At 43.3% G+C, this 27,359-nt stretch overlaps 1 protein-coding gene across 2 annotated transcripts; it reads right to left on the bottom strand.

Moving 5' to 3' along the window:
* Nucleotides 1-1,708: 1,708 nt before the first annotated feature.
* Nucleotides 1,709-27,121, bottom strand: LOC102694252 (flotillin-2a). 2 transcript variants are annotated; one of them, XM_015367690.2, is made up of 11 exons: nt 26,933-27,121; nt 20,646-20,727; nt 17,239-17,329; nt 9,281-9,404; nt 8,797-8,915; nt 8,184-8,297; nt 7,720-7,839; nt 7,150-7,364; nt 6,075-6,258; nt 5,499-5,648; nt 1,709-5,123 (listed from the first exon to the last, which is right to left on the bottom strand). In XM_015367690.2, the coding sequence occupies exons 1-11, from the start codon at nt 26,979-26,981 to the stop codon at nt 5,085-5,087; spliced, it is 1,287 nt and encodes a 428-aa protein (XP_015223176.1). In that variant the 5' UTR covers nt 26,982-27,121; the 3' UTR covers nt 1,709-5,084. The 2 variants fall into 2 exon arrangements, with proteins under 2 accessions (XP_015223176.1, XP_006640903.1); XM_006640840.3 differs by lacking the exon at nt 17,239-17,329 and adding an exon at nt 16,706-16,796 and having other exon boundaries at nt 26,933-27,120.
* Between the last annotated feature and the right edge of the window lie 238 nt (nt 27,122-27,359).

Genomic DNA, 27,359 nt, shown 5'->3' with positions numbered 1-27,359 from the left:
CTCACACTGTCGGAGTTCTACTCAGTCCGACTGAGCAAATGCTCGGTGAGAACCGGAGCAGTCCTGCTCCACAAACCACTACGAATGACGTTTTTTTTAAAAAAAACAAACACTTCTAATATGTGGGGAGCATTCTTCTGCAAGAACCAGGTGGAGATTCAGAATGAAGTGACATAAGTTTTATTACATTTACGTAACATTCCAATATGCCGGACTACAAATGAGTTACAACAGGCACGTGCAAAAAAATAAAAAAATCAACATGCAGATCATGATGGTTGGAGCACGTAACAGTCGTCTTCAATATGTTCACTTGATTGACATTAACTTCAGTACTTAAGCAGACAGATCTCATTTAGATGCTTGACAGATATTATACATATTAGAAATAAAAAATAACCAATAGCCTTTCCCCACATTTTCAGTTTCAGCTCTTTAACCCATAATATGCCACCCAAACATAGAGGCTTACATTTACAAAACATGTAATTACAAATTCACATGTTCATTTATGAGCAGAGCATCTCCCAATCTCTTTATGAATCCAACACTAATGGCAGCATGGCACCTGATGCATTTCACCACTGCCTTGGATGTGTTTTGGCATTAACGAGTTACGGAGCCAATCAATAACAAAATACAGCATCAAAGTCAGAATTCAAAAGCAAAGTTAACCCAGTGGTGCCCAACTCTAGTACTGCAGAGCAAAAAGCACCCCAGCAACAGGTGTTGGCATGCAGATGCTCCAGTTAAGCCAAAAATGTGTTCATTCGGGAATGAAAACCTACAGACATTAGTGGCACCCCCGAGTTAACTGAACCAAGGGAACACCAGCAGCAAATCACGCAAATTCTGACGGCAGTCTGGTATTATGTTATTTTAAAAACATTTCACATTGAGGAGAACAAAAAAAAAAAGTTTTCAACAGCTTCAGTTTCTTGCAAAACGAAATCAAGCCATAGCAAAAAAAAAAAAAGATTTCTTGATTGGCTGCACAAAACTTCAGTTTTCCAAGATGTAACAATACATCAACTAAAAAAACAAAACCCTCAAGCTCAAGCATTCGATAGATAAAGGCACACTTCCTTTAAACCAAGTCATCTTGAGGGAGAAACACAGCACCTCGTCTGCTCATAGCCCTCGGTTGTCTCACATATAAAGCTAAGGAATCAGCCGTCTGTTCGGAAAATTATATTAAATGGGCAAAGGGCCCCTGAGGACACTGTGTACACTCAGGCTGCTTCAGTTTGGCTGACAGGTTACAGAAAGGTGAAGTAATGTTTGTGACTCGCTGCCCCCTCAGCAGTCCCCCACATCTACACATGAGTTTGTCCGTTTCTTTCCTCTCAGAAACTTACAGCCAGGTCAAAGCTTTTCACAGGCTTTCCTCACCTGAGGTCCACGTTCACCAAGAAGGTACAGGAGAGTCCACATGTTGGAGCAGCGCAGTTGAACAGGAAGAGGTATCTCGAAAACTCAGTCACTAGATTCTGACATTGTGAAAACAGTACGTTCACAGCACTTAAGACAGGAGACTAAACAAAAAAAAAGAAAAGAATACACACCACACATGGTCATGGATGGAGCAGAAAGTGACTAACACTACTATACAGTATATATTACAGTCAAGTGGAAATGAATCCAATGGTAAAGAAATGGTCTGAAAGCAGTGTACGTCATTGAAAGAAAAAAACCCCGTCAGGGCTGATTTCAGCTGCTTCTCCTGGGATGGGATTTTATTTCAAGCCGATGTGAAACCTCAGCCAGGAAGAGTCCTGCCACATGGTCAGGCAAGGCTCAGACCGCACTCGACCCGGCCAGTCTCTAGCATCTGCTGGGCAGCTCGGATAGAGACTCCGTGACCATCTCAGAAGTGAAACTAACTAGGCGCTTAGTGGTTTGGGCTTTCCAGTGGTTGAAGTAGAAACATAAAAAAATAAAACTTTTTAAAAATATAAAACGTCTGACAGCAATATAACAAGACATCCTGTAGCCTACAATGTCACAACATGACAGGTGAATCCATAAAAACAAAGAGAAATACGACAACACAGACATTTACAGATGTATATACTATATGGCAACCCCACAAGATATATGATAAGATTGGTTTGATTGATTATATGAAACAATCTGCTGATACCTTTGTGGCTGATAAATCACAGTACGAAAGCTGGACTAACAAACTATCAGTACTTTAATCTGACTAGCATTATTCACAGGCTCAGGCGCAACATGAGAAAAACCGTAAAACAAGAAACGTAACGAAATGAACTCTTTTTTCAAATACTTCAAAGAAGCGTCTATTATACCATTTATGTAAGTGGAAAAAAGCTGTAAACTACATCTTATTAATAATATTTAAACAGTTAAGTAGAAAGATACACTCCTTTAAATTGTTAAAGCTTAGATGTTGTATACAGTAAGTTCTAGTACTTCAATCTGATTAGCTGTTCTGTATTAGTATAAAGAATGTGGAGAGCCTGACAGGATTCTGTCTCGAGCTCCGTTTAAGGCCTTTTGATTTTTCCTTATATGGCTTTACATGTTAATTTATATACAGATGTAGACAAGCACACAAAAATACACACGGAGCTGCTTTTTGAATACCTGCATGCCAAGAAGTTTTGATTAAATTTATGGTGGTGTGGCTGAGGTTTAGAATTCAGACCTGCCTTCCTCTGGTGCCTGATGGTTCCCCGTTTTGAAAGTCTTTACTTAAACACTTAATATGCAAAGCCACCACGTACTTCAGGCCTATTAAATAATCGAATCCAACCGATTCCTGTTCTCTGCCATAGCAATGAATTGTTAGTTCCCGATTTAGTAATGGGTCCTAAGAGCCTTTAAAGAAAACATTCTTATAGTAAGATTCCTGTTTGTGGAAGAGACTATAACCAATTATAAACTTAACAATACTTCATTAAAGCAAAAAATATTACAATCATGGTTTACTGCATGCTTACTAACCAAGAAGGCTACAATTCTATGAATGCACTGCAACAGTGAAAAATGAAAGGTCTTTCATTTTAACAAGACTGAATATGTTAGTCTGGCATGCGTGTGACTGCTTTTGTGAACATTGGGTCTGTTAAAGAGAATTAAGAACAGTGGTGGCAGAAATGGATTAAATAATTCCATACTTTCAAAACATAAATGTACTTAACAAATAAAAACATTCTAAAAGTAACGTGCCACAGAAAATGCAGATCACCTTTGGGCCATCAGCCCGATAAAATTCTTCGCCACCCCTCCACATTTTGGACTACCTCTCGGTAGGCATAAATCCCTGCTTCCGCTCATATCCCTTCACTAAGATCGAAATCCAAATCCATCGAAGAATCTCCAGATTGTTCTATGCCCACTCTGAGTCTGCTGGCATCCAATAATCTTTGCTGTTGTTCATCAGTGAGAGATGTGGCTCGAGAACAATAACTGCTACTATCAGTACTTCCACAGGAATATGGCACCAATAAGCTGCCTGAGTACAGTGATTAGAATGACTGTTCGTTACTAATGAGTGCAGGCTGTCAGAAATGAAGAAAATGCCGGCTACCTACTCTCTGGAATGGAGGCTGACTGTGTACACTGTGCCATGGAACTCCTCAGCCTGGTTCTGATGCCTGACCTTTGCTCCACATCCTGAGTTGCAATGCAGTATTTATCCACCAGGCGGCACACAGGTCTCAAGGCAATGCTTAATCTCCCCGTGTAGGGTCCTTCAAGTTTTTCTTATAATAATAATGAGGGGCAAGAATTCAGCTGCCCGTTCCATCACCAGCACAAGACAAACTGGAGATACTTAATCATAATTACTGTACCGAATTGCTAAATGAAGCTAAATTTGATTACCTCAAGGGCAGGCTAAAATGAAAATGAGCACCGATTTTCTGGGGACCCAGCTTGGAAAAGTTATACAGCCTCTTTCATCGAGCTGGATTACTCAACAATGATACACTGGGTAAAACAACACAGGGAATCAATCAATCAATAGCCCAGACCTACAACATACAATAGGCAACACATGTGCTCCCCTGGAAATTCCCAAATGCTTCCACAGATTATTCCGACAACCATGATATGAATCCGTGTTCACTGAGACATTGTCTTCATCTACATTCTCTGCTGTTGGGCAAAGTACAACTTGGGAGAATTTAAAAGCATGGATCTGTTCTTCTTTGCATCCACATACTGGATGATGAAGAGTTTCAGCACCTCACCTTCCACAGTCTAACTAGTACAAACCTCTCATTGTGAACATCAAAACTACTTGGCATAGCACAGCGTTATGGTCATATCTTCCATTTGGGAACACAACCAGTAGGAGCTTGTGTGGGCTACAGCCTGAGATCAAGGATACAAAAACAACTTTGATTAGACCAAATTCACCACAGCTCACTGTAGCAGTGACTCAGCCCATCAACTGCGCAACATCTACTGTGGTGCAAAGATGAAATGACCATATAATTTCTGTTGCAAGTATTCTTCACAAATACCAATTATCTTAAAACGGACAGGCAGAGTGCTGGGATCCAATGGCTTTTCGTCTGGGAAATAAAAATTATACGTCTTAGAAAAAATGACTTTGGATCACTTTTTTAGAAATCTAGGTAAGAAAGTTGGTGGCATACTTTAAATTGTTACATTTGACAAATCAGAGGCATAACTGGAGGGGGAGAAAGAAAGTATTCGATACAGCCCCTGTACTCATTACAGAACACAGGGCCTCCTTAACCTTAACAGCGGCAGAGACACGCTCAGCACAGACGCCTTTACAGCTCGAGGCCTGTTACTGTAAGGAAACAGAAGACTGACGAGTGAGGATATTTTCCGATACCCGCTTCATATAGCTTTTTAAAATTGGTCTTAAAACCCCATTAAACAATCTAAATTTAAGAAAAGTAAAGTTAAAAGGAGAAGTGTTTCATGCATACGTTCTGGTCCTATAAAATAAGGCACCAGAGGTTTGAAAAAAAAAATTCACTTGTCTGTAGAAAAGACTCAATTTTCAAGTGTTTTGAAGGCAGTCGATGTGAGAGAGTGCATAAAACAGACATGTTTGAGGAGATACGAGGGCTCGGTTTTCATGCTTGTGGATTGGTTATTTTCTGGAGTAAGGGAATCTGTCGAACAAGAAGAAATACATGGTATTAAAGAGATGGTGAACATGTTGTTTCAGCAATCATTCAGAATTAGACCAGAACCTTATGATCAACAGATCCATTACTGCTGAAGCAATACAGAATCAGAAGAGCCCCATTTCTGTACACGGGGCCTCGTTAACACATGCAGTGCTTGCTTCCTATTAATCCTGTTAATATTCCTATTTATTAATGAATAAGTACTAAAATTTCAGCATAGACAGAAACAAACAGTAGACCGCTGAATCCATCCCTCCATCAAGACTACCACAAATTCGATTAGTGGGAATGCAAACAGTCTGCGTACACGTTGGGGGGGGGGGGGGTGTTGCGGTCAGCCCCCTGATGTTTTCTTACCTTGGTCAAGTCCACGCCGGTCAGCGCGTTGACCGAGACGGGGAGCTCCGCCAGCAGGCGGGTCACCTCGCCCGTCACCCGGCTGCCGTCTCCACTGAGGATGACTATCTCGTTCGTCTTGGCCAGGGGGGCAGCCACTTTTCCAGCGATCTGGACGGGAAGAGAGCCGGGATTCCATGAAAGAGACCCATGCCGGGTCTTGGGAGCATTAGCGGGAGCCGCCCAACACCAGCGATACAGACACGACGATACCAATGTAGAACCTGATGGCGTATTTCCATGAGCCTGCACCCCGATAGAGTGCAACAGGCCAGTTAACCTAGTAGCGCCTGTGCTTGTATCAGCCTTCTGCGTTGGCTACCTTCATAATTATGGAACCAGCTGCTACTATGTTTGTGTCTGGTCCATTCTGGCATTGCTTACTTTTAATATACCAAGGAATAAAGAAAAAAATATATTAGGGCTGTAACAGAGGGTAAGTCAAATATTAATGCTTTATTTAAAGGTATAAAGCAGCATGCATCTTTTTTGCAAAGTGTGTACTAACACTGCCTCCAGCGCTGGCTGCGACCTTACCTTAGGAAGTGCCTCCAGGACGAGGGCGGTCTTGGCAGCCTCTCCATACTGCTGATAGGCTTCAGCCTTCAGCCTCATCTTCTCAGCCTCGGCTTTACCTATGGCCTCAATGGAGCCGGCTTCCGCCTCTCCTATCTTCCGGATCTTTTCTGCCTCGGCCTGAGCCGTGAGCACCCTTTTGATTCTGGCAAAGCAAAGGACAGTCGACGTCTGTGCACTGCTCGTGCAGCTCCGACCGGAGAGGGCGTGTCTCTACACAGACATTCATCAGTACTTCCCGTCGCGGCTCTGCGGATTCCAGGAGTCCCGCTAGAAGCATTCGTTCATCTACCCATCTTCACACATCACACATCTTCTAACTGTTTTATCCAATTCAGGGTGGCGGGGAAGCCAAGGCCAATCCCAGCAAGCAAAAGGCGGAAGATACCCGGGACTGGACTTCAAAGATATACCTTCCATGCATCTATCCATTCTTTAACCGTTTCATCCAAAACAGGGTCCCAGGAGAGCCAGAGCCAATCCCAACAAGCAATGGCTGCAAGGCAGGGTACACCCTGGATAGGACAACAGTCCATTACTGGACACACACTGACACGACCACACACACACTCACACCAGGGCCAGTTTTCCTACCAGTAGGTCTTTGGACTGTGGGAGCAAGCTGGGGCCCCCGGAGGAGACCCACACAAACACAGGGAGCCCATACAGACTCTGTGCAGGTTGCAACCCCAGGGGCCCTGCGCTGCGGGGCAGAAATGCTAACCACTGCACCACCGTGCGGCTCAATGATATACCAATAGGTTTATAATAAAACAAAGATTTGAAATATGCAAGATAATCATCAGTGTGGTAATACCATTCTTACAGGATAGTCAACGTGGATTTAGAAAAAGTGCGTCTCATCTTTGAGCAAGCAACAGCAGCAACGGATAAGCTAAACACTTGTGCTTTAAAGAGTACTCACCACAAACTCTTAAATGGCTTATGATAACTATAATAACCCAAGAGGGCAACGTTCAGTTTTGAACCCACTGAGCACTAGCAGTGAGGAACACTGAGAAAGAGCCCTACTCACTTCTGTCCTTCAGCCAGCTGCTGCATCTTATAAGCCTCGGCCTCGGCCGGCCTCTTGACGGTGCCGATGAGCTCCTTGTCCATCCTGGCTACCTCCTTCTCCTCGATGGTGATCTGCTTCTTGCGCTGCACCACCTCGATCTCGATCTCCTCCTGCCGGATCTGCTGCTGCTCCTTGGCGGCCTGCAGCTCGTAGGCCAGCTGGGCCTCTGCTTTCTAACCCACACGGACAAGACAGGCACTGTTATCCGGTGTGGGGTGCAGCAGCCAGGCAAATTACAGCTCAAAACACAGAAGTATCAGCCCCCCTGTGCTGAGTCCAACCAATCAATCTCAAGTGCTTAGACTAAAATCACACGGAGATGTGACCCACACTAAGAAACTGTGTCACCAACTGATCCTGTGCACATTATATGGTTTATGGAGGAGAAGATTAACTAAACAAAAAATTAGGGTTTCCAGAGTACTGAGCAGCAAAAAAAAAAAAAACTTCACACTACACATGTTTGCTGATGAATCTCAAAGCTAATCGAAACCCACAAACCACAACCCCAGCACGGGTTTCACATACCTTTGTGTTGACTTCCTGGTTGAAAGCAGCTTTCTGCATTTCCAGTTCTCGCTTCGAATCGGCCATTTTAGTGTCAGCCTGGAACTTGATGTCCATCATCTCCTTCTTGCAATCGGCTTCCTATGGGGGGGACAACAGAACAGCAGTACTGGGACAAGAGCACATGCCAGTAGAATGAGCTAGAGGAATCAGGGAACACATGCAAAACAGGAAAATGAAAAAATCCCAAGATCTGCATCTTGGAATCATCTCCAGCCCAGGGTGCCTTCAAAGCTCTACAGTCTTGTTACTTTGCTGATATTGTAATAAAGATCATACATAGCACCATCCTGCAATTACTATGGTCTTAATAAGACTCGTTATGACAGCAGGACCACGTATTATCCAAAAGACTCACTAGAAGAACACATGCCGTACAAGGGATACAGTTATCCGTAGCCAAGACTAAAATCCTGGTCTCTCACCCTTATTCCGGCATCCCTCTCAGCTTCCGCCACTCCGATGTCCGCGTCTCTCTGGACGGCAGCCGTCTGAGTCTTCCCCAGGGAGCTCAGGTACTCCACCTTGTCGTACACATCCTGCAGGAGACGCACATCACAACGTTTCACAGCTGGTCTTCACAACCACCATCACCACAGGGCTCAGAGTAGCGCCACCACAAGACAAATGTTACTGTAATCCAGAAGAAGCAGTATCTTCATTTTAGGGCCTTTATAAGTACTAGGTAAAAAAAGAGACCCTGTAGCTTAAAGAACAGTGCATAAATGTGCATTTTTTGTTTGCATAGGTGAACAAAAAAAATCAAATCATATTTTTGGATTCTGGAAACTATATATTTGTCTTTTTTATTCAGGATTCTGCCATCAGAACCCACTTATTACTCCACCCTTCCAGAGGCTGCTGATGGACACCAGACTGCAATGGGTCCAAAACAGCCGTGCTGGATTCTGCATCGGCAACAACCCGAGCAAGTTCATCAAAGAGCTGTCGCTTTTTTCAGGATTTCAACAGCCCACAACGTGCGAGGTTCAGGAGGCGCGGCCCCTTTGCTCTTCCCATCCGTCGCCGGACCCCCACCTTGATGGTAAAGCTGAGGATCTCGATGCCCATTCGCCCCACGTCGGGGGCTGCCACCTCCCGCACCAGCTTGGCAAACTGATCCCGGTCCTGGTAAATCTGCTCCACCGTCAGAGTACCTGGGCAGTGCAGGGCACAGACACGCTAAGCGTTACCTCCTCAGCGCGTCCTCGGAATAAGTGCAAAACCCACTCTGCGGCCCTGAACAGAAGATCCAGTTCACTTTCCACTGGTTTCAAATTAAATATATCTCTTTCTACCCGATGAGGCTAGATTGCCAAAATTCTTCAAAAGAAGCGAGGTGAAAAACAGAGAAAAGAACGCCTGTATCATCCTCTCTACCACGAGGTAACGGGTTGTTAATGACGGGTTTAAGGCATCACCGTTCTGAAGGCGAAACATTCTTACACAAATGTAACACGCATGGTGTCACAACATGACGTGCTGAACATCTGCACACTCCACTGAGCAGGAAAGCACTTACCCAAGATGGAACGCAAATGGCCCTCCAAGGTCTGCAAAACAACGTTTTTAATTTCCTGGACAGATTTTCCCAGAAACTGCTCACAGGCTACTGCCAGCAGTTCGTTTTCTGTCATTATTTTTACCTGCAAAATGAGATAAATGACAGATCAGGGGACGAACGCAAGACCCAGCACACATGCCTAATTCTGGGAATACACTTTGACAGCCTTCTAAAGGCAAAAGCACAAATGTTCAAGTCATTACAGTTTAAAGAGGATTTTTAAGGAACATTATTAAAATCGTAACTTCATAAACTGTAAAGTACCCAAGCAAGGGATAGAAATCTCTATACCCTGTGATTTATTACAGAGGCTATCATGACAAAATGCTAGAAGTGCACCTGAACCAAAAACATCTTTACACATAATGTGTTATCAGCTTTTGGTTTAACAAAATGTTGCTTTTTGATCCCTTCTATTTTTTTAAAAACTAAGACATCTTATGTAGTACTGATATGTAAAAAACAATACAATAACAAGTACTAACAAAGACATCTGTGCTTTTCTGCAATGTAGACACAAGCCATTCTCAAACAAAGTGTGGAGGGCTGTTTGGACTTGGTACCAGTTCTCCCGCTGAGCCAGACATGTAAATCATGTCTACGGTCTGCAGCCAACGCAGCAAAAAAAAAAAAGCAATTTGTTCCGTTGAGGCAAAAACATCAGACGTTTCTTGCCATCACAGGCTTCAGAACAGCCATAACCAAAAAAACAGGATTCAGGTAAAGAACATAGGCTATGGTACAGACAGACTGCGGCACGATGTAATGGCCTTGAAAGAACATTCTGAATAAATCCAAAATAAATTAAAACAGAAGGGGGTGGGAGCTGAAAAAATTGTTTCATAACCAAGTGCACACTCAAGATCCTTGATGCAATACAGCTCTGGATGACCTTAAACTGCATCAGCTTCACATGGTATTCGGCAAGGGATCTTCTCTGCTAGCACCTGAAACATCTCTGGCAAATTATTCTACATTCAAGCCAGCATAACCGTGTTTTGGGGAAACAAACTAATGTTTTGTTATGAATTTACAGGGCCTTTTTCTTTTATGGAATCACAGATTTTCATTTCATTACTGGCTATAAAAAAAGAAGCCTCATGCACAAGTATGTATATTTGAAAGCCTGAGTTTAACTTTCATTCGGCACCTTTCCATGTCTCCAGTGATCCCGAACCATGCAGCCTGAGCAAGCCTCCATCAGTACAACCTGACACCCAAGTGTGGGGCGTGCCTTACATAGGCCTGTATAATACCCACTCATTCACTGCAGGAATTTTGCACAGTGACCTGTGTGATCTCCTATTGACTGTGCCCCCTGTGCTGAGGGCTGCGTCCAGCCAGTTCTATTGAAGAGTTTGGATCTGAACCTGGGATCTCCCCGGCTGTAGCAACTCATCCAAACCACCCCCCACTTGCACAGACACAGCATGTGGGCCTCCAGAGATCTGACAAGCTTTGAAAAATGATTCTTCTTTAAAACAGACTGTTCCTTTAGGGTCAATGGAGCATTGTCTATCTAGATACATTGCTCATGTTTGAATTATCATCAGCACAAGTCAATAGTCACTTTAACCCTCTATATCCTGAATTTGTTTTTGTTGTGAAATAAAAGTAAAAAGTGCTCAGAAATTGCAAGAATGTTTTCATCATTGTACAACAACATATACAGGTATCAGGACTTAGAAATCCCAACAGGCCTCTTTGCACTTATAATGATCACAGCCATGTGGAGGATTCTGATGTCATTAGGTTGTAAAATGCAAGGTGTGCATATACAGTATGGTTTCATTAGATGCAATTATTCATTTTATGCATGTCAATTATGAAAAAGAAGCATTCATATAAATAAAATTCAGATACAAGCAATGACTTAAAATTCAATGAAAAAATAATTGTGGTGAAGTTCAAACTTCCTGCACAGGAAAACTTTGCAGAGTGTGTATCCTGAATGTGGGTGAGGTTTAGTTTTTTTAGTGGCACACAATGCATACCGGGCTCTTTGGCAAACTGTTAATGCCGGGGCTAGCGACACCAGTGTGGTCCTCGTTTTTGTAGTCTAATATCACTGCTCACTCAAAACCACCCCTTTCTCCTACTTGCAAGTGGCAAGAAGCCCAGATCCAGAGCTCAAAGACTTTTTCTACTGACGGGGCTTTCCTGTCCTGACGGACCATAAATGGCAAAGAAAAGCAATACCCATTGAATGGAAAATGACTAATTTGGCACCCATCTACATCAAGGGGAACCGAACCAAACCAAGCAATTGTAGTTATAATTTTGATTATATACCACCCAAGCATCTATCCATTCTTTAACCGTATTATCTAATATAGGGTCACAGGTGAGCCAGAGCCAATCCCAACAAGCAATGGGCGCAAGGCAGGGGACGCCTTGGATGGGACAACAGTCCATTGCACCACACAGACTGACACGTCCACACACAATCACGCCAGCACAAATTTTCACAGAAGCCAATAAACCTACCAGTATGTACTGAGACTGCAGGAGGAAACTGGAGCACCCAAAGGAAACCCACACAGACAGCACACCAGAAACTGAACCCAGAACTCCTGCTCTTGGAGGCTGCAATGCTAACCACTCTGCCACTATGCTGCCCAATAAGATACCAACAGAGTTATAACGAACCAAAGATTTGAACCAAGCTAATTATATGTATGGTAACAGTATTCCTACAGGATAGTCAACATGGGTTTAGAAAAAGGAGATCTTACTGAACTGAGTTCTTTGAGTAAGCAACAGCAGCAATAGATAAACACAGAGTAAATGACATGGTAAATTTCTATTTTCAGAAGGCCCTTATTAAAGTTTCACATAATCTAATTGTTAAACTGAAGGCTGAAAGCATCCGAGGCAATGCCTACAATCTTTTGAGATCTTCTTAATGGATAGAAAACAAGAGCACAGCAGAGATAATGAACGGATGCTCAATTAGGGTCATGTCATTAGTGCAGTACCACGGAGATCTGCATTAAAAACCAGTGGTTGTCTTAATTTATACTGATGACAGTCTGATGGTAGAGTCAGTGGGTTTCTCTCAATTTTGTTTTCCACTTCTGCAGAAAGATTTAGATAAAAGGCAGGACTGGGCGTGGAATTTAAATGTAACTACGTCATGTTAATGGGGTTTTTCATTTTTGAGAATACAGTACATTGCAAAATAATCTTGCCGCTCTTGAATAGGTCCAGATCAAACCCGTCAGGTAGTGGCTTAAAGAAATGCCCTACACTGACAGGCTGGAAGAACTGAATCTCTTTAGATTTGAACAGAGAAGACTATGAAGGGATTCAAAGGCATTCAACATGTCAACCCACTGGAGTTCAGAATCAGTGAAACATGAACCACAGAACAAGTGGAAAGTACATTAAAACTGGAGCTTCTGGGAGCATGGATCAAGCTATCCAGCCATGTTGCTGAAGCCCATGCCCTGGCTTCTTTCAAGAATCTGGATGAGATCATAGGATCAACAGGCGGCTAGAATAAAACCAAACAGCCTACTCTTGTTAGGAACTTCTTTTAGATTCTTGAGCAGGTTGGCCAAAACCTGCAGCGGGAATTATCCGTTGTTCTCCGATTGGGAACAGTTTCCACAATCAAGTGGGCGACATACTCCTACTTAGTGGCAGGCACTGTGTTCCAGCCCCAGTGCAACCGTGCTTAAGTTCTGTTGTTTCGGGTAGTGCAAACAAAAACAAAAAGTGTGGCAGCTATGCAATCCACCGTAAAGGTACAGCATGAGAAGGCTGATTGCTGGTCTGGAGGACGTCAAGAGCGATGGACAACTGGTTGCTTTTAGAGAACAACCTGTACAAACAGCAGTTCACTCGTGGAGAAGCTTTACAGTAAGCAAATGAGACAAAGTGCAAGAATCAATATACCACTTAGGTCTAAGCCACATCTCACACAGCACGATTTGCATATTTAGCAAGGAAATGTGTCACAGACACAGCACGAACATTACCAGAATAATGGCAGCAGCAAAGTGAAGCCTGTCGGAGAAGCACAGGGTGCTTGTTGAGATAACACCCTGGATGGGACATGAGTCCATCACAATGCATCTGTATGCAAACTCTCACATGTTCATAGACACTAATCAACCTAACCAGCATGACCTTTGGAAGGCAGTGTAGGCTGGGATCAAACCCGGCATGCAATTTCTAATTGCTATTTCCCCATGCCACTAATAATTAGTAACACTAAGTGCTATGCCTCCATTCCACCCTGTTTTAAGACCCAATTCTTGACAGGAAAATGGTCAATAGCATAACATTCCTTCCAAGATTAGTCATTTTCCTTTAAGATTACGGAGGCATTATCCTCTCCACTTGTGATGAGTAAAGAGAACGGATTTCACATGGGAACAGAAGAATGCTCTTTTCCACTAACCTTTCACAATGATCTGCTTACAGCAGGCTTCTGTGTAACGAAAACTAATCTGATAAGTCTCATCCTTGTGAGAGACCGCTGTGTCTGAGCCTAGGGTGTTGCTGGTCTGCAGTTGATATCTGTGGACAGTAAAAGTCATGCCTCGGATGACTCAAATGAATCAAGCATTATTACTTGGCTTTCAGAAAACGGGAGCTAAATGATCTGTTACAGGAAAAGAATCCCTTAACCGATGCCAAGAAAAAGCTATTTAGCTCAAAACCCATAACAGAATTTACAGGTTTCAGGTTTTTCAATGGATGAAAAATCCCTGTGCTTTTTTGCTGTTGCTTTTCTAACATTACTTTAGACATAAATACAACTGTTGTCTTGTTTATGCATGTTCAAGGTACTTCTGAGCAGCAGCATTTTAATAAAGCAACCAGCTTTAATTAAGCACCACACATCACAGTGATGAAGCGGTCTTAAATTAGCAATAACGACACCTGACCAATTCCATATTGAAAATGATGACTTTTACTAATGTTGAAGCTGTCAGCAGCAGGGTGTGTCTGAAAAACAGGAGCTTGGTTTCAAGGAAACAGTGTGATGGCTTTCTGTGGCAATATAGTGTTGACCAGTCAGCGATAAGTTACTGATCATACAAATGTGTCAAGTGATTGTGGCATCCAGTCCTAATCAGGGACAAGATCCTGCGATTCCCTGCAGTTCTATTGCAGCAGACGACAACAAATGATGCCCACATTTATTGCAGAGGATACCAAGCAAAGCAATGATTCCAGTTAGGAATTTCTGGAATTCTGTGATGCTGCAGTTGGCAAACGATCACTCCAGCCATAACTGGCATTGTTACACTGGCAGGCAAATGTATCAACACCGGAAAATCGGCTCCGCAAATCTCAGATCAGCATGAAACACTGCCCAGCAACACATCCTCTGGGGACATATGAAAGTGTCCAGTGAAGACAGCACATTACAGCTCCACACAATATCAGTGCTGCATTCAATCTGCTTGGGTTGGACTAACCATATGGGCCACAGATGTGAGCTCCCCTGTTTATTGATCACCATTATAATGTTCTTTCAACTCGGCAGTCTCTCACAGACCATCCCCCATGTCTCGGGAGGTCTTCCACATCGTCAAAACTGAAACATTAAACCGGATCCTCACTTGGCTGTCTTTACATCCTCAAATACATGACAACAAAAAAATCAAGAAACAGCTGCACATGGTTGCATGACAATGTGCACACGAGGGAACATGCTACAGACACATGGGGCATGCAAGTCTGTCAAGGAGCGCATTCTCTGCCAAACAGCTGAGGACAACCCTGCACAGGGGCTCCTTTGAGCAAACTGGATAGAAAATCAGTGGTGGCGAATTAGAGCTGGTGAGTGCAAGAGGACAGATTTCAGGTTACAAGCCATCTCACTAGTGTGTAATACTTGTTTTTAGGGCAGGCACAGAAACTCTGATTCTCTAATGTTACTGTATAATAATGCCTTCTACTAACCAGATTATGAGGAGAAATGATACAGACAGCATACGTTCTGCATTTCAGGAATCACCATAAATAGATTCCTTAATTTTTAGATTCCACTATATATTAAGAAATATTCTAAGTGTCTGAGGTATGAATCTTTAGCATGATTTATAAGGGTATAATAAAATGCCAGCATATTTCTATTTAAGTCCCTGTTATACGAATGCAATGAAAGTGGATGATAAAAGTTATGATGTTGCTGTTTAAATTCTAAATAAGTGGGGGGGATTGTAATGGGTTCCATTTAGGCTCTGCATCAATAAGCAGATTGTCTGGTATCATTTGCAGTGCATGGCTTGTAGGTGCTCATCACTTGAGGCAAAATGATTTGGGACAGTCATACTGCAAAAACACAGAACATACCTGCCTTGCTAAAAAAAAAAAGTCATAAACATTAAAAGAGCCAAAAAAGGCACCTACCTTCTGCTTGGGCTGAGCAAGACAGTACACCTGTTTATGTTCTGCTTCAATTTTTTTCTGTCACATTCCAAGGCTGGGTCATTACAGGTAAGCAACCGATTGTAGCTTCCATTTAAGATTACAATTCCCCAACATATTTCATGGTTATTGTTACAGGGAGCTTCACACTTAACTTCCAAATGCACACGTTTTCTACTCTGTTGATGCTAAAGGCTTATTTTGTTAATGCTCGGCATAATGTAACCGAGGAGCTATCTGTGCAACAATCCTGCTGAGAAACGAAGACAATTGCTAGGTTGCTGAATTCAGCTCCGGATCCAGAGTGAAGCAGAACCTAAGTGGGTGGATTCTTTCCCAACTTCCAAGAACTTTGCTTCTCTAATTGGCACACTGTAAACTTTTTGGGACAGGCACAACCAGAGAACTGGCAACACACAACAGCAGCACGGAGAAGCACATCAGGATGCAGTAAAACGGTTCAAGGCTTCTTCAACAAAAACATTTCTTTTTCCAGTCTGGAGTACAGCTCCCGCAACACACAACAATATTCTGCACAGAAGGACCATGATATTATTAAAGGTCAATGATTCTCAGCAAAAATTGTGTTCGTTCTATTCAATAAAAAGCCCTACTGTCTAACTCACTGCAGGCCTTTCCCAAATCGTTCTCGCACTCAAAAACTAGCATTTAAAAAAAAAAAATCGGCAATGACAAAAGGGGCACATGGTTTAGATTCTAATGAAAAGCTCTACTGCCATTCAGAAAAAAAAACAGGTACTGCCATCTAGACTTTGAAGATGGAGGCTTCTAAAGCAAGGGTAAAGAAGTAGATAAGATAACTGCAAAGCCGATACCATGTTAAGACCATTTGGGGATTTTCATTAAACTTTTGGGAGAATTATTGACCTTCTGCCACACAACGTCCACTGACTACTTCAGCTTCTATGGAAGCTGGCAAGAGGCTGGGCCTGAGGTAGCTGAAAAAGGCATTCCCAGAATGTGTGCATTTACCTGTGCCACACCAGTGACAGTAATAGCTACACCCTCGGCAGTCTCTACATCCTCACACTTGGGCTGCAGGGTCATTATCTCAAGGGTAATCCTGTGGAAAACGTAAAACATTTGCATCTTCCAAATAAAGCCAGAAGGAAAGGAAAAAAAACTTTCACTCCAAAGCCTTGGAGCCCAGTGCACTGTCAATGAGGAGGATGTCTTGCCACACAGACTCCATATTCAACTCGCTTCAATCCGCAGGTTTGTAGCCCAGAAGCTTAAACATCACCAACGCTGATGCATCTATAAACGATTCCCTTAGATGCCTTGCTATAAAATAAATTTCCAATCAAGGCGCAATCCCTTTTGGTCTATTTTTAAGCATACATTACCACCTGCATTGCCAAAGCACATGGGGAGTGTTCAAGGCAGGAGTTGCAAAGCTCAAAAGCTGAAAAAACATTAGTGGCACCTTCCCAGCTGCAAAGGGGAGAGTATGGATGAAAAAAAGCAGAAACAGTTAGCATCTTTCTCTTTCTTTGGTTCATTACCTGAGCGACCCCTGTCACATCCAAGGGGACACCCTCCGATGTTTCGATATTCTCGCAGCGACAGAGGATGGTCATAACCTCCAGAGTCACTCTATGCAGCAGGAAGTAGAATGAGGAAGCAGGACAGCAAATACACAGAGCCGTTATCAGAGACATTGAATGGGTCAGTTTCCAGTAAAAGGAACCAAAAATGGCCGGGAGAGATGCACCTCGGGTTCGAGCTATACTGCACTCAAGGTCTTTCGAACTGGCTGTCTCCTCCTGCACCAACAGACACGCAGAGTCCAGTCCTAGTTAAGACTTAATCTGCGGCTGTGCGGGCAGCATATTCGCCCGTGAGGTTCCTGAAACTTGAAAGTTGCAAGGAAATATGATCTAAATAAGTTAAACTAAAAGGTCTTTTGCCAAAACCCAACAATGGGGAGAAAAGAACTTTATACTTGGTCTACAGCCAAATTAGCAGATATCCTGAAAGGTTCAAGCAATCTCAATCTATCCTTTAAGCCTCACTAAAGATTTTTCTTTGAGTTCTGGTGTTCTGGACCGCTAGGAGTCATGCAGAAATGAGAAGTTCAGGAGACTCAAATCACACCGCTGTCGCACAGCAGTGATCTCACAAATCAAACCTGACAGTCTCTTTTCTATTCAGAGCTTGACCAGAGTTTCTCTCCAGTCAAACAGTTTGAAAGCAAGCTGCCTTTCCTTTTTTGAACTAAGGAGATGCTGTATACACTGTATGCCATTTCCTTGTTCTTAATCCCAAACTGGCTGCTGTCTATGTTTCAAACATTTGGGATTATTTTAAAATCCTAAAAATAACAATCCTGTTGTTACTGTAAACAGCAAATCAGATGAAAAACTAATTTCCTCTCTGGGCCACATGGTTTGTCCTTTTACTGTAAACTGACCTCAAAGCAACGTAATTAGCCGCCAAAGAATTTTAGTTTGCATTTTTTTTATATTTGCGTTCAACTCTGAATGTACAAGTTTTAAATTAAACATTTTCATTTTCAAAAGCATCGTAACTGTTAACTCTTAGTGGGCACTGATTAAATATTTAATATTCTATCTAACCTGTGTGATGATTTTTATTAAATATTCCTGATGTGAAAGACTGGAATTATTTTAATGGAACTGTTATTGAACATTTTTCTTCAGTAGATAATTGGTTGATTGAATTAGAATATGCAAAAACAAACTCACAGGTCAGCCTTGTGATTGGGTTTATAAAGATTTATTGATTTCTTCTTTGTCTCACAGTGATTTAAATCAGGGAGACTTGGAAACAGTGCAAGGATATTCCAATCATTTAAATTGGTTTCTGAAGGCAGTCTCTGCACTAGTATAATTCTCTTTGCACCGAGAGACAGCTTGACCTCACTCTTCAGACGATGGCCTCTCTGTTTCAGGTGGAAGACGCACGATGAACAAAAAAGGAATCTCCATGCACAATGGCTGTTTTTTAAAACATATAATGACTCTTAGATTAATTGCCTTTCCTTGGAGGTATTCTAATGCCAGGATAATTTAGGCGACAGCCTAAGAAGCTATAGTCATCCTTGCTGTTGTTGGCTTATTGCATTAGTGAACTGTGACATTAATGTACGACAGCCAGTCGGACTGTAATGCGATTATATGGCCTAATATCGGAAGAGAAAAATACCCTTCGTAACCAGAGTTGTCAAACTGGCAAATCTCTTGGAGCAGTCTTTGGTGGCCAAGCAGTTACTAACACAGTGGTTAGTTCCAAGCAAACAAAGGGATGGCTCAAATCATTAATGCCACGGATTCTCAATCTTTGATGACGAATTCCAAGGTTGATTTTCATTTGATCACAAATCCCTCAGTAGAACACTATTCATGAATGGCGCACGAGGTCGGAATTGAAAAACAACGCTAACACTTTAAACCATTATCCATTACCATATCATCGCAGGCTCACTTACACAGATAAACTATTACCCATTGCCATGTCACTACAGGCTTTGCATGGTTGTGCCTGTTCTCTCGATATGTTTTTTTTTTGTCCCCTAAGAGGAGAAATGTATTTCAAGAATATTTAAAAATGCTAAGTGAACATGGGGCCTACAAATCAGCATAATTATTCTTTTATCCTCAGACATGTCGCATGTAGTGCAAACCGTCAAGGCTCTCCCTAACAAATCATCTCTTCCCACTTCACTTCAGGAACAAGAACCCGGACTGACTGCACATCCTTGCCAACTTAACAGGATCTCCCAGTCCCTTGGTGCAATGCTTCCATTTTGTTTTTACAAAATTCAACTTTTTATGCTGAAGTGCATTGACACAAAAGAATTTTCGTTCCCTCTTTAAATTGGGATTTCCGATTAGAGACCCCAGTGGCACGAACCTTTTAAGCCATCCGTCTACAGCTGACTCTGGGTCTACTTGCCAAGTGAGCTAAGTTAAGAAGACGAGAGCGTGACAGTTCCCTCTGCCCCCAGGAGAGGCGCTGTGATCGCAGACCGCGCCAGGCGACAGTAATATGTTAGCATGACACCCGGCAAGCAGAGCGCATTAGTATTGCAAAGAGTTGAAAAGGAAAAAAGTGTTTAGTTTCTACAGGAATAACTGATTCCAGTGCACATATAGTAGACCTCAAAACAATAAATGTGCTACATGAAAATGAAGGTTATTTTATATATTGGACTTCACATAACTTCAAAAAAGTAAATATTCATGTACAGGCAGAAATATTCCTCAAGTACCTTTTCCCTTTGTGGGATAATTAAATATTGGCACCACTAAACGCTAAATGATAGTGACCAGGGGGTTCAAATATCAATTACCAATAAAATCAAATCAAAAAGTGCACAGTTGCTATGAGCAGGTGATAGTGCCTTCATTTAATTTATAAGCAGTGCCTGACATGCACTGATGCCGTTTTCCTTTAGTGTCATGAGCGGTTTTAGAAATTCTCTAAAGAATTTGTTTTGTTTTTTCATTTGGAACAGCCTACTGTTGTACTTCACTGCTACATTTATCATGAAATGCTGTTAATCCGAAACAGCCTACGAGTGTGTCAATTTCCAAAGGAATTGATGTTTGGAGGCTCTAGAATTCTTGGTCATTCAAAGCTCATTTTAGCTTTAACCTCTCTCTCATACAAACAGAAGGAAATGCGCAAACCTTCACAAGATGGCAGATTTCTGCTTTTTTGCAAACTAAACGGTTCTACACTTGCGTGTCTCCGTTACGGATTTTCTTCTTAATTTTACGTTAAAAAAAAGATACAAAGGCAGGCTTAAGAAATTACCTTTACTAATGAAGATTGTAAATTAAGAGAACAGGACTGTTCTAAAGCTGATATTCAAGGTGTGCTAACTGATATAAAAAGGCCTAATTCTTTGAAGGCGTATCTTCAGTCCTGGGAGGCGGGATCTTACCTTTGTGTGTCTGAAATAAACCACCAGGCCCAAGCCCAGCCCCCCACCATATACGTTTTCTCATCAGAACCACAGCAACCACCTGGAGAGGAAACAGAACGGAGAGAGATATAAAAAGAGCCCAGATAAAGTCGGAAAGGCTTTCAAATCCAGTTTCACCCCTGTCCTATTCACGAGCACTCAATCCCTGCGCTGGGTTTTAAGTTCAGACCCAACCCAGGACACCAGGACTGTCTGTCTCCACTCCAGTCCAGTCCAGTCAGCGCCCTCCCCTTCTCTCCTGCATGTGACTGTCACAGCTGCAGCTCGGAGCCAACGTCGGAGTTACCGGGGTCGATCGGCTACGAGAGCTGCAATGAATAGGTTGATGGATAGTGATAGGATGCTTTTGTCTTCTCATACAAGTGTGAGAATTCACCATTTAAAATAATCTGCTAAAATATGGTCAAAATATCTTTCTAAACATGAAAGAAACACATTAAAACACATGGCATTTACCAAGATGACTGCAATAAGGCTGGTACTTAAGAATAAAGGCGGGGCTGTGACAATTCTGCACACCTCAAACACGAAGGGGCTCAGTACATGACTAACATTACACTTGTAACGTGGCCACTGTTTGTATGTGCAATATTATTTTTCTCAAGCCGTGACAACATGAAAGATAACTACCTCCCACGCCTGCGTCAACAATAAAAGGTCAGTGTCCAAAACTCCAGAAGTTACGGATCATGCCCTGACATGAAGACACGCACCCTGATTTAACAGAGGTCAACGCGAATGTGCAAAACCTTTGAAAATGGCTTAGGGCTACAGACCAAGCAGGTATACTTTGAAGGCTCTGGGCATTCCCAGAACAGCAGTTAACTCTAGTTGAAGAGTCTTGATTTATGTCTCCCACCGTGCTGCTGTGATTTACAGATATTGGGCCGGGCACCATGAATGTCTGCACTATTGTGCAGACTGAAATGATCTGGCAAAACTGTATATAGATTAAATTACAGGAAGTGGTCTTTATGGTTGGCTGTACATGGCACAGTTCAGCCCAGCAAATCAGCTGTCATTTCACCATCCCAACTCTGTATCGCTCACTAGAGCACATCAGGTACCGGAAAGAAACAAAAACCACCTTCTGCACAACCATGTTTGCTCGAGCCAGAATAAAATTGGTCTACGAGAAAATGCAGCACAAAAACTAGGTCACGGAAAACATATAAATAGGGCACAAATCTGAATACAACCACAGGTTTCACGTTTCATCACGATCCAGAATGCCTGTAGGTTTACGACGGGAGAGGCATTAAGCCCTGCAAGAGGAGATCGCTGCATTTCACACAGTTGGCAAAGCAGGAGTTTTACAACTGCTAGTGTCACCAGCTGACAGGTGCATCGCCACACAGCAAACAGGCTAGTCTCAAAAAAGAAGGACTCCTCTGACCCGCCCACCTCTGAGCCTCTCGTCTCTTCAGCACCGCACAGGCGGCACACAACCCCCCCCCCCACTCTCACCACTGGGCGGCCACTGGGGGAGCCGTGTTGAGCCCAGAGACACTGCCCCACACTCACAGCTACACATGCCTGCAAGCCCCCAGGCGGCCACTGGGGGCACTGTGTTGAGCCCAGAGGGCCCAGGCGGATTATCCCACCCAGTCCTGGTGAGGAAGTAACAGTCACAGTAGGCTAGTAACATAACCCAGGCTACACCCTATGATCCCAGAGCACACAACCTGCAAACAAAAACAGGAGGGTCCTCAAAAAAAGGTGAGTCTTCATTACTCAAGCCTTTGCCTTAATAACCAAATTTCAGCTAGACTACAACATCATTTGTGGTCTTTCAGTAAAGAAGATCTCCAGGATCAATGGCAGTCTTCTCCAGTTCCCCAAAAGTGCTGCTGTAAAATGGGAGCTGTGACGCACTGGACTCCACAGACTGCAAAACAGTGACGAGGTTCGACTGTAACACTGCGGTCTTCCTCCCCCATTGTTCGCATTCAGGGTTTATTTCCTTCTGGATACCCAGACACTCTCCTGTTGTCAGGCATGACAGAGACAACAACGATCCCCCGTATAACCATAAAACCCCTCTCCTGGAAAGGTATCTGTGCACAGAGCATTGGAGACCAGCTCTAAATGCTCCCTGCGAAGCTAAACCCATTCTGCTTCACACTCGCCTGCTGTCATCTTTGCAAACCCTCCTCAGGTGTCGTGTCTGTTCATCGGATGTGCACCCCACTTCAGGCTGTCTCTGTATTTTTAGCTGTTTACGCAGCAGTGCCCTCAGGGTCCACCTCAAGCAAGGTACTTGAACATGACAAATGAAAGCCTTCACTGCTGGCAGGAAAGCGAGATCTCCCATCCCAGGCCAGCCCCGCATTAGGATTAATTCCTCTGATGGAAGGAATCACTGAGTGAGGCAGACTGCGAAGAACAGCCACGGATGCTAATCTGCTGCTGGCACAGGAAGTGCCAGGACCACGATCGCTGGGAGATAGTCTAGCAGGAACAACAGGCAGAGTGCAATGGCCAACACTGCATAGTTATATTAAAGAGGTACAGTAGCAGAGCAAATTTTGTTGCCTAGGTCTGTTGATCAAATACTGGGCAAGGTCATAAGGGACCTTTATAACGGGCCAGATCTGCAACACTTTTGTAGTCTTTAGGAGAAGCAAATGTAACAAACTACATTTCCCATAAGGCTGTGTGTGTGTGTGTGTGGGGGGGGGGGGGTATAAAATGGTTTCATGGGGTCATCTCAGGATTTCAATGAGATGCATGATAGTTCTCTGGACATGAACAAGTGACTCATGTGGTATATGCAGCACAAATGTAGTTATTTAACCGATAGAAGGGTGTACATTTTTTACTTTTTAAAAAACATGCACGTTAGCGTTAATTGTTTTGAACTCTGTCAAACATGGGAAGATTAACAGCTACACTATTCTGAATAAATTACCTTGATTAACACTCCTCAGGTCTGTCATCCTTTCTCATGTTAGAGCCTGGCCGTGGAGATCAGCGTCCTTAACTGTCACATGTCCTACACTGACTTTCCAGCCCCATGTCAAATATTTCATTCATTAAACACAGGCCTCAGTGAGGCTGTCATGACCCCAATCCAAACGGAATTCCAGGCATCTACAGACTGAAGTGGGAAGCTAAAAAAAGCTGCTTCCTGCACAGTGCCATCAACCCCAGCAACGCTGTTCAGGCTGGAGGAACTTGTAACAAAGAATATGGAAGAAAGCCAGACCTACACCCAACACCCAAACACTCAACAAGAAGAGAGATTTTCATCCCTTTAATGTGGAGCTGCCCTGTGTCAGCTTAAACACATGAAGCCCCCACTGCAAAAAACTAACAACCTGAACCTTTCGATTTCACTCAGCTGAAGCCCGACAACTGCATTCGCTCCTTGAAAAATGGCTGAAGGGCCACACTACATCATAGTAAGAAAAAAAAGCCTTTGACTTACAAAATTCTGACGTAGGCTGTTTTTCTTTTTCTACAGGAAATAAACCACTTTTATCCATATCAAACACAGATACACAGAAAGATCTGCAAGCTGTCAGAATCTTTTCTGATTGGTCCATCATCCATCAATAAAGAGAAAACTTACTGCACTCATGCGTAAACTGAATCGCAATGCTTCGGGTGTCAGTAAACTTCTTACACCATGGGGTGCCACTGTGGTCAGAAGTTCCGCCTCGCACTGCTGGGGCACTGGGTTCGATACCCGACCTTGGGTACTATCTGTATGGGGTTTGTACACCATGTTCACGTGGGTTTTCCCCACGTGCTTCAGTTCCCTCCCACAGTCCAAAGACATACTGGAAGGTGAACTGGAGCGGGGCGGGTGAAGACAAAACATTACAGTGACAGCAAAACAGCGTCCTTTCCCCTTCAAACCTGCTGATTAAAGTCATTCGTTTGTTAACTAAAGAGGTTCGTGTGTCTTGAGTCACTCTGGAGAAACAAGTCTGGTAGCAAAATCATTGCGTCAGAGGTTCAAGGACCTCCTGAATACAGTTCAGGCCACTTTTGCTCTTTACTGTCAAGCAATTGGATGCTTTCAGAAACATGGAGACACATTGCCTATTGCACTGCCTGTCATTTTTAAAAAGGTGCAAAGGAAATGTCAGTATGGTTTTGCCTTTTCCCTTCTTTCACGTATTCTAAAAGAGAAGCAAAGATGTGTCCAAGTATTTCATGCCTGTTATGCAAACCGCAGTATGCAGAAGTGCCATGTGCCAGGAAACTAGTTCATTCCAAACCATGCGAATCTTTCACAAAGTGGAAACCAGGCTTTAAAAACTGAGATTGGCACTTTTTGAAGACTTGTTAAGTACAAGCCAAACACAAGATAGTGTGACCTAATTGTTTTCATTATTTTAAAGGGTCTTTTACTAAACTTCTACAGCAGGCATGTGGAAATCTCTGATAAGCTTCAAGAATAGAAAACCCCCATGACCATTTCAGTACATACTGACGCTCCTAAATGAAAAATGCTCCACGTCCCAAATCCATTCTTATATGTACACGCAGGTAAGGGAAGGAAAAGGCACAGATTGTTGTGGAAATAAACTCAGATGACAAGTACCAGCGAAGATGTGTGTGCTCTGATTATCCAAAATAAACAGGCTGTGGAACCTGTAGATGGATTGAGCCCACAATGCTCACGTGAACCCTGCTGCACCAGGACTGAGCCAGAAGTGATGTGGATTGAGCCAGCATAAGGAACTTTCACAATAACGGCTCGTGGAATTTAAGAAACTGTGGCGTGTTTGGCCTTTACACCAGTATTATCCACCCTTCTCTTACAGGAAAACTCACCACCAAGTGGTAACTCCCCACAATCTTGAGCCAACTGTATTTCAGCTATTTCATTCAAATTCTTCACTCTGTCTAGGCCACTGTGTCCTATACTTTTTTTTCAGGCCAGAACAACAGGCCACCTCCAAACCCACTTCCTGCAGAAATATTTTCCTTGACAGGCCTCCTGCACCAGACAACTCCAATCCTGCTGAGCAGCATTCACGCTGAAAAGGTGAAACAGGGAAAAAAGGCCAACTTGCAGGTAACCCTTGCACATAGGGAAAGAATTTTGTAAACTCCAGAGCTGACTTGCCACTAAATGCCATCCTGATGTCTAAGTTCACGGCAGACTCACAGCAGAGGAAAACGGGTTTCTGAAACCCTTTGACTGTGCAACTGCACGAATCACAGAAACTGCAGAACTGTGGCTATGGGTGTACTTAAGCTTTCTATTAAGATCGCTGTACTGCTCAAACTAAAGCGTATTTTGCTTTAGTTCATTAAACATGTTGCAATGGGACAAGTCCCAACAGAATACAGCCAATGTTAACTCTTAAGACGTCGTAAAAAGCAGGAATAGAAAATGTCAAAGAACCGCAAGCAGTTGTTTCAATGAGCAGAAGACAGAAGACCTCACCTACTGCAGGCCATCGAGCCCGCCCCCTGGAGTCGCCTGTTTAGCTGTACACAAAAACAACACGCCCTCCGTCCTCCGACGGTGGGCGATACCCTCACCTCGCCATCAACACTCAGGACAGATCTGGACGACCAGTAACGGGACAAGAGCTACGAAACAGAATTCAGGGACTTTAATCCGTACCGAATAAAACCATGTTTACCGAGTAAGAGGAGCTGCAACACCGTAGCGACGCGTTTGCCCTGCTCGAGTCACGTGCTGCCCATTCACGACCGATTCCCTCTGTATTACACACTAAACACATCCACATTGAGTACATGAACACATCCGCGTTCACATTTAAAGTGCTGAAGTTTATTTCTGTGACAGCAAAAACACACCATACGCAAGGATCAAGGGGCTTTGCATGGTTTCGATGTCTTCCACGAATCTAATAATCAGAAATAATTATACCGTTACCATAGGGACAAATCCAGCTCCGTTTTATCTACCTTCAAAAAATACGTTTTTTTTTAGCTTCTGTTCATTGCAGATGCGCACTCGGTGTTCACTCACTGAACTCGGCATTGGCGTTCGTACGCTCGGAAAAAAACATTTAGCGTGTTTCCACGTCTTATTGTTTAAAGCCTATTGCTCAATCAAAGCGTTCGCAGGAAATAAGCGAGTCTACTTTTAAACATGCACACCAGATTCAGAATAAATCCAGATTAGTGGTGTACAACGCACCCCTTGCCCCCCAAACCAGGTTATTGTGATTCTCGCAAGATGCACTTTTTAAAGCATTTGGGGAGGAGGAAAAAAAACAGCTGTAACTAAAAAAAAAACACCCGTTACTCACCTGAAACGACCAACGCTTCATTGGGACCGACCGTATGGCAATTTCCCATTGTATACAACTGCTGGATTTATTTATTTTTTGTTTTAAATGACGGATTTCTCTCTTCTCTCTCGGTCCTGCGAGCCGAGCTCAGTTTCTACTACGACCGCCGCCAATAAACACGGCGAGCTCGAGCCTCTCCGCCTCCGCCCCGGTGACGTCACGCTCGGCAGCCCCGCAGCGCGCCCGAGTGCATCATGGGAGAGTGGTTCCCGTAACAGAGGGGCGGGGCGAGCCGGGCCCTGCCGAATAATTCCCAAGAAAAGCGCACCACAGCCCACAGACTCTTCTGTTCTTGTTTTTTGTTCGTCTTTTTTTATTTGTCTTCGAACAGACGGCACCAGGAAAAAAATGTATGCATGTTGGAACTGCAAGACAGCACCTGTAT

Source organism: Lepisosteus oculatus, chromosome 26, assembly GCF_040954835.1.
Source record: "Lepisosteus oculatus isolate fLepOcu1 chromosome 26, fLepOcu1.hap2, whole genome shotgun sequence".
In the NCBI taxonomy this organism is placed as follows: Eukaryota; Metazoa; Chordata; class Actinopteri; order Semionotiformes; family Lepisosteidae; genus Lepisosteus; species Lepisosteus oculatus.
The sequence above is the reverse complement of the archived record's forward strand: the minus strand, read 5'-3'. Positions and strand labels throughout refer to the sequence as shown.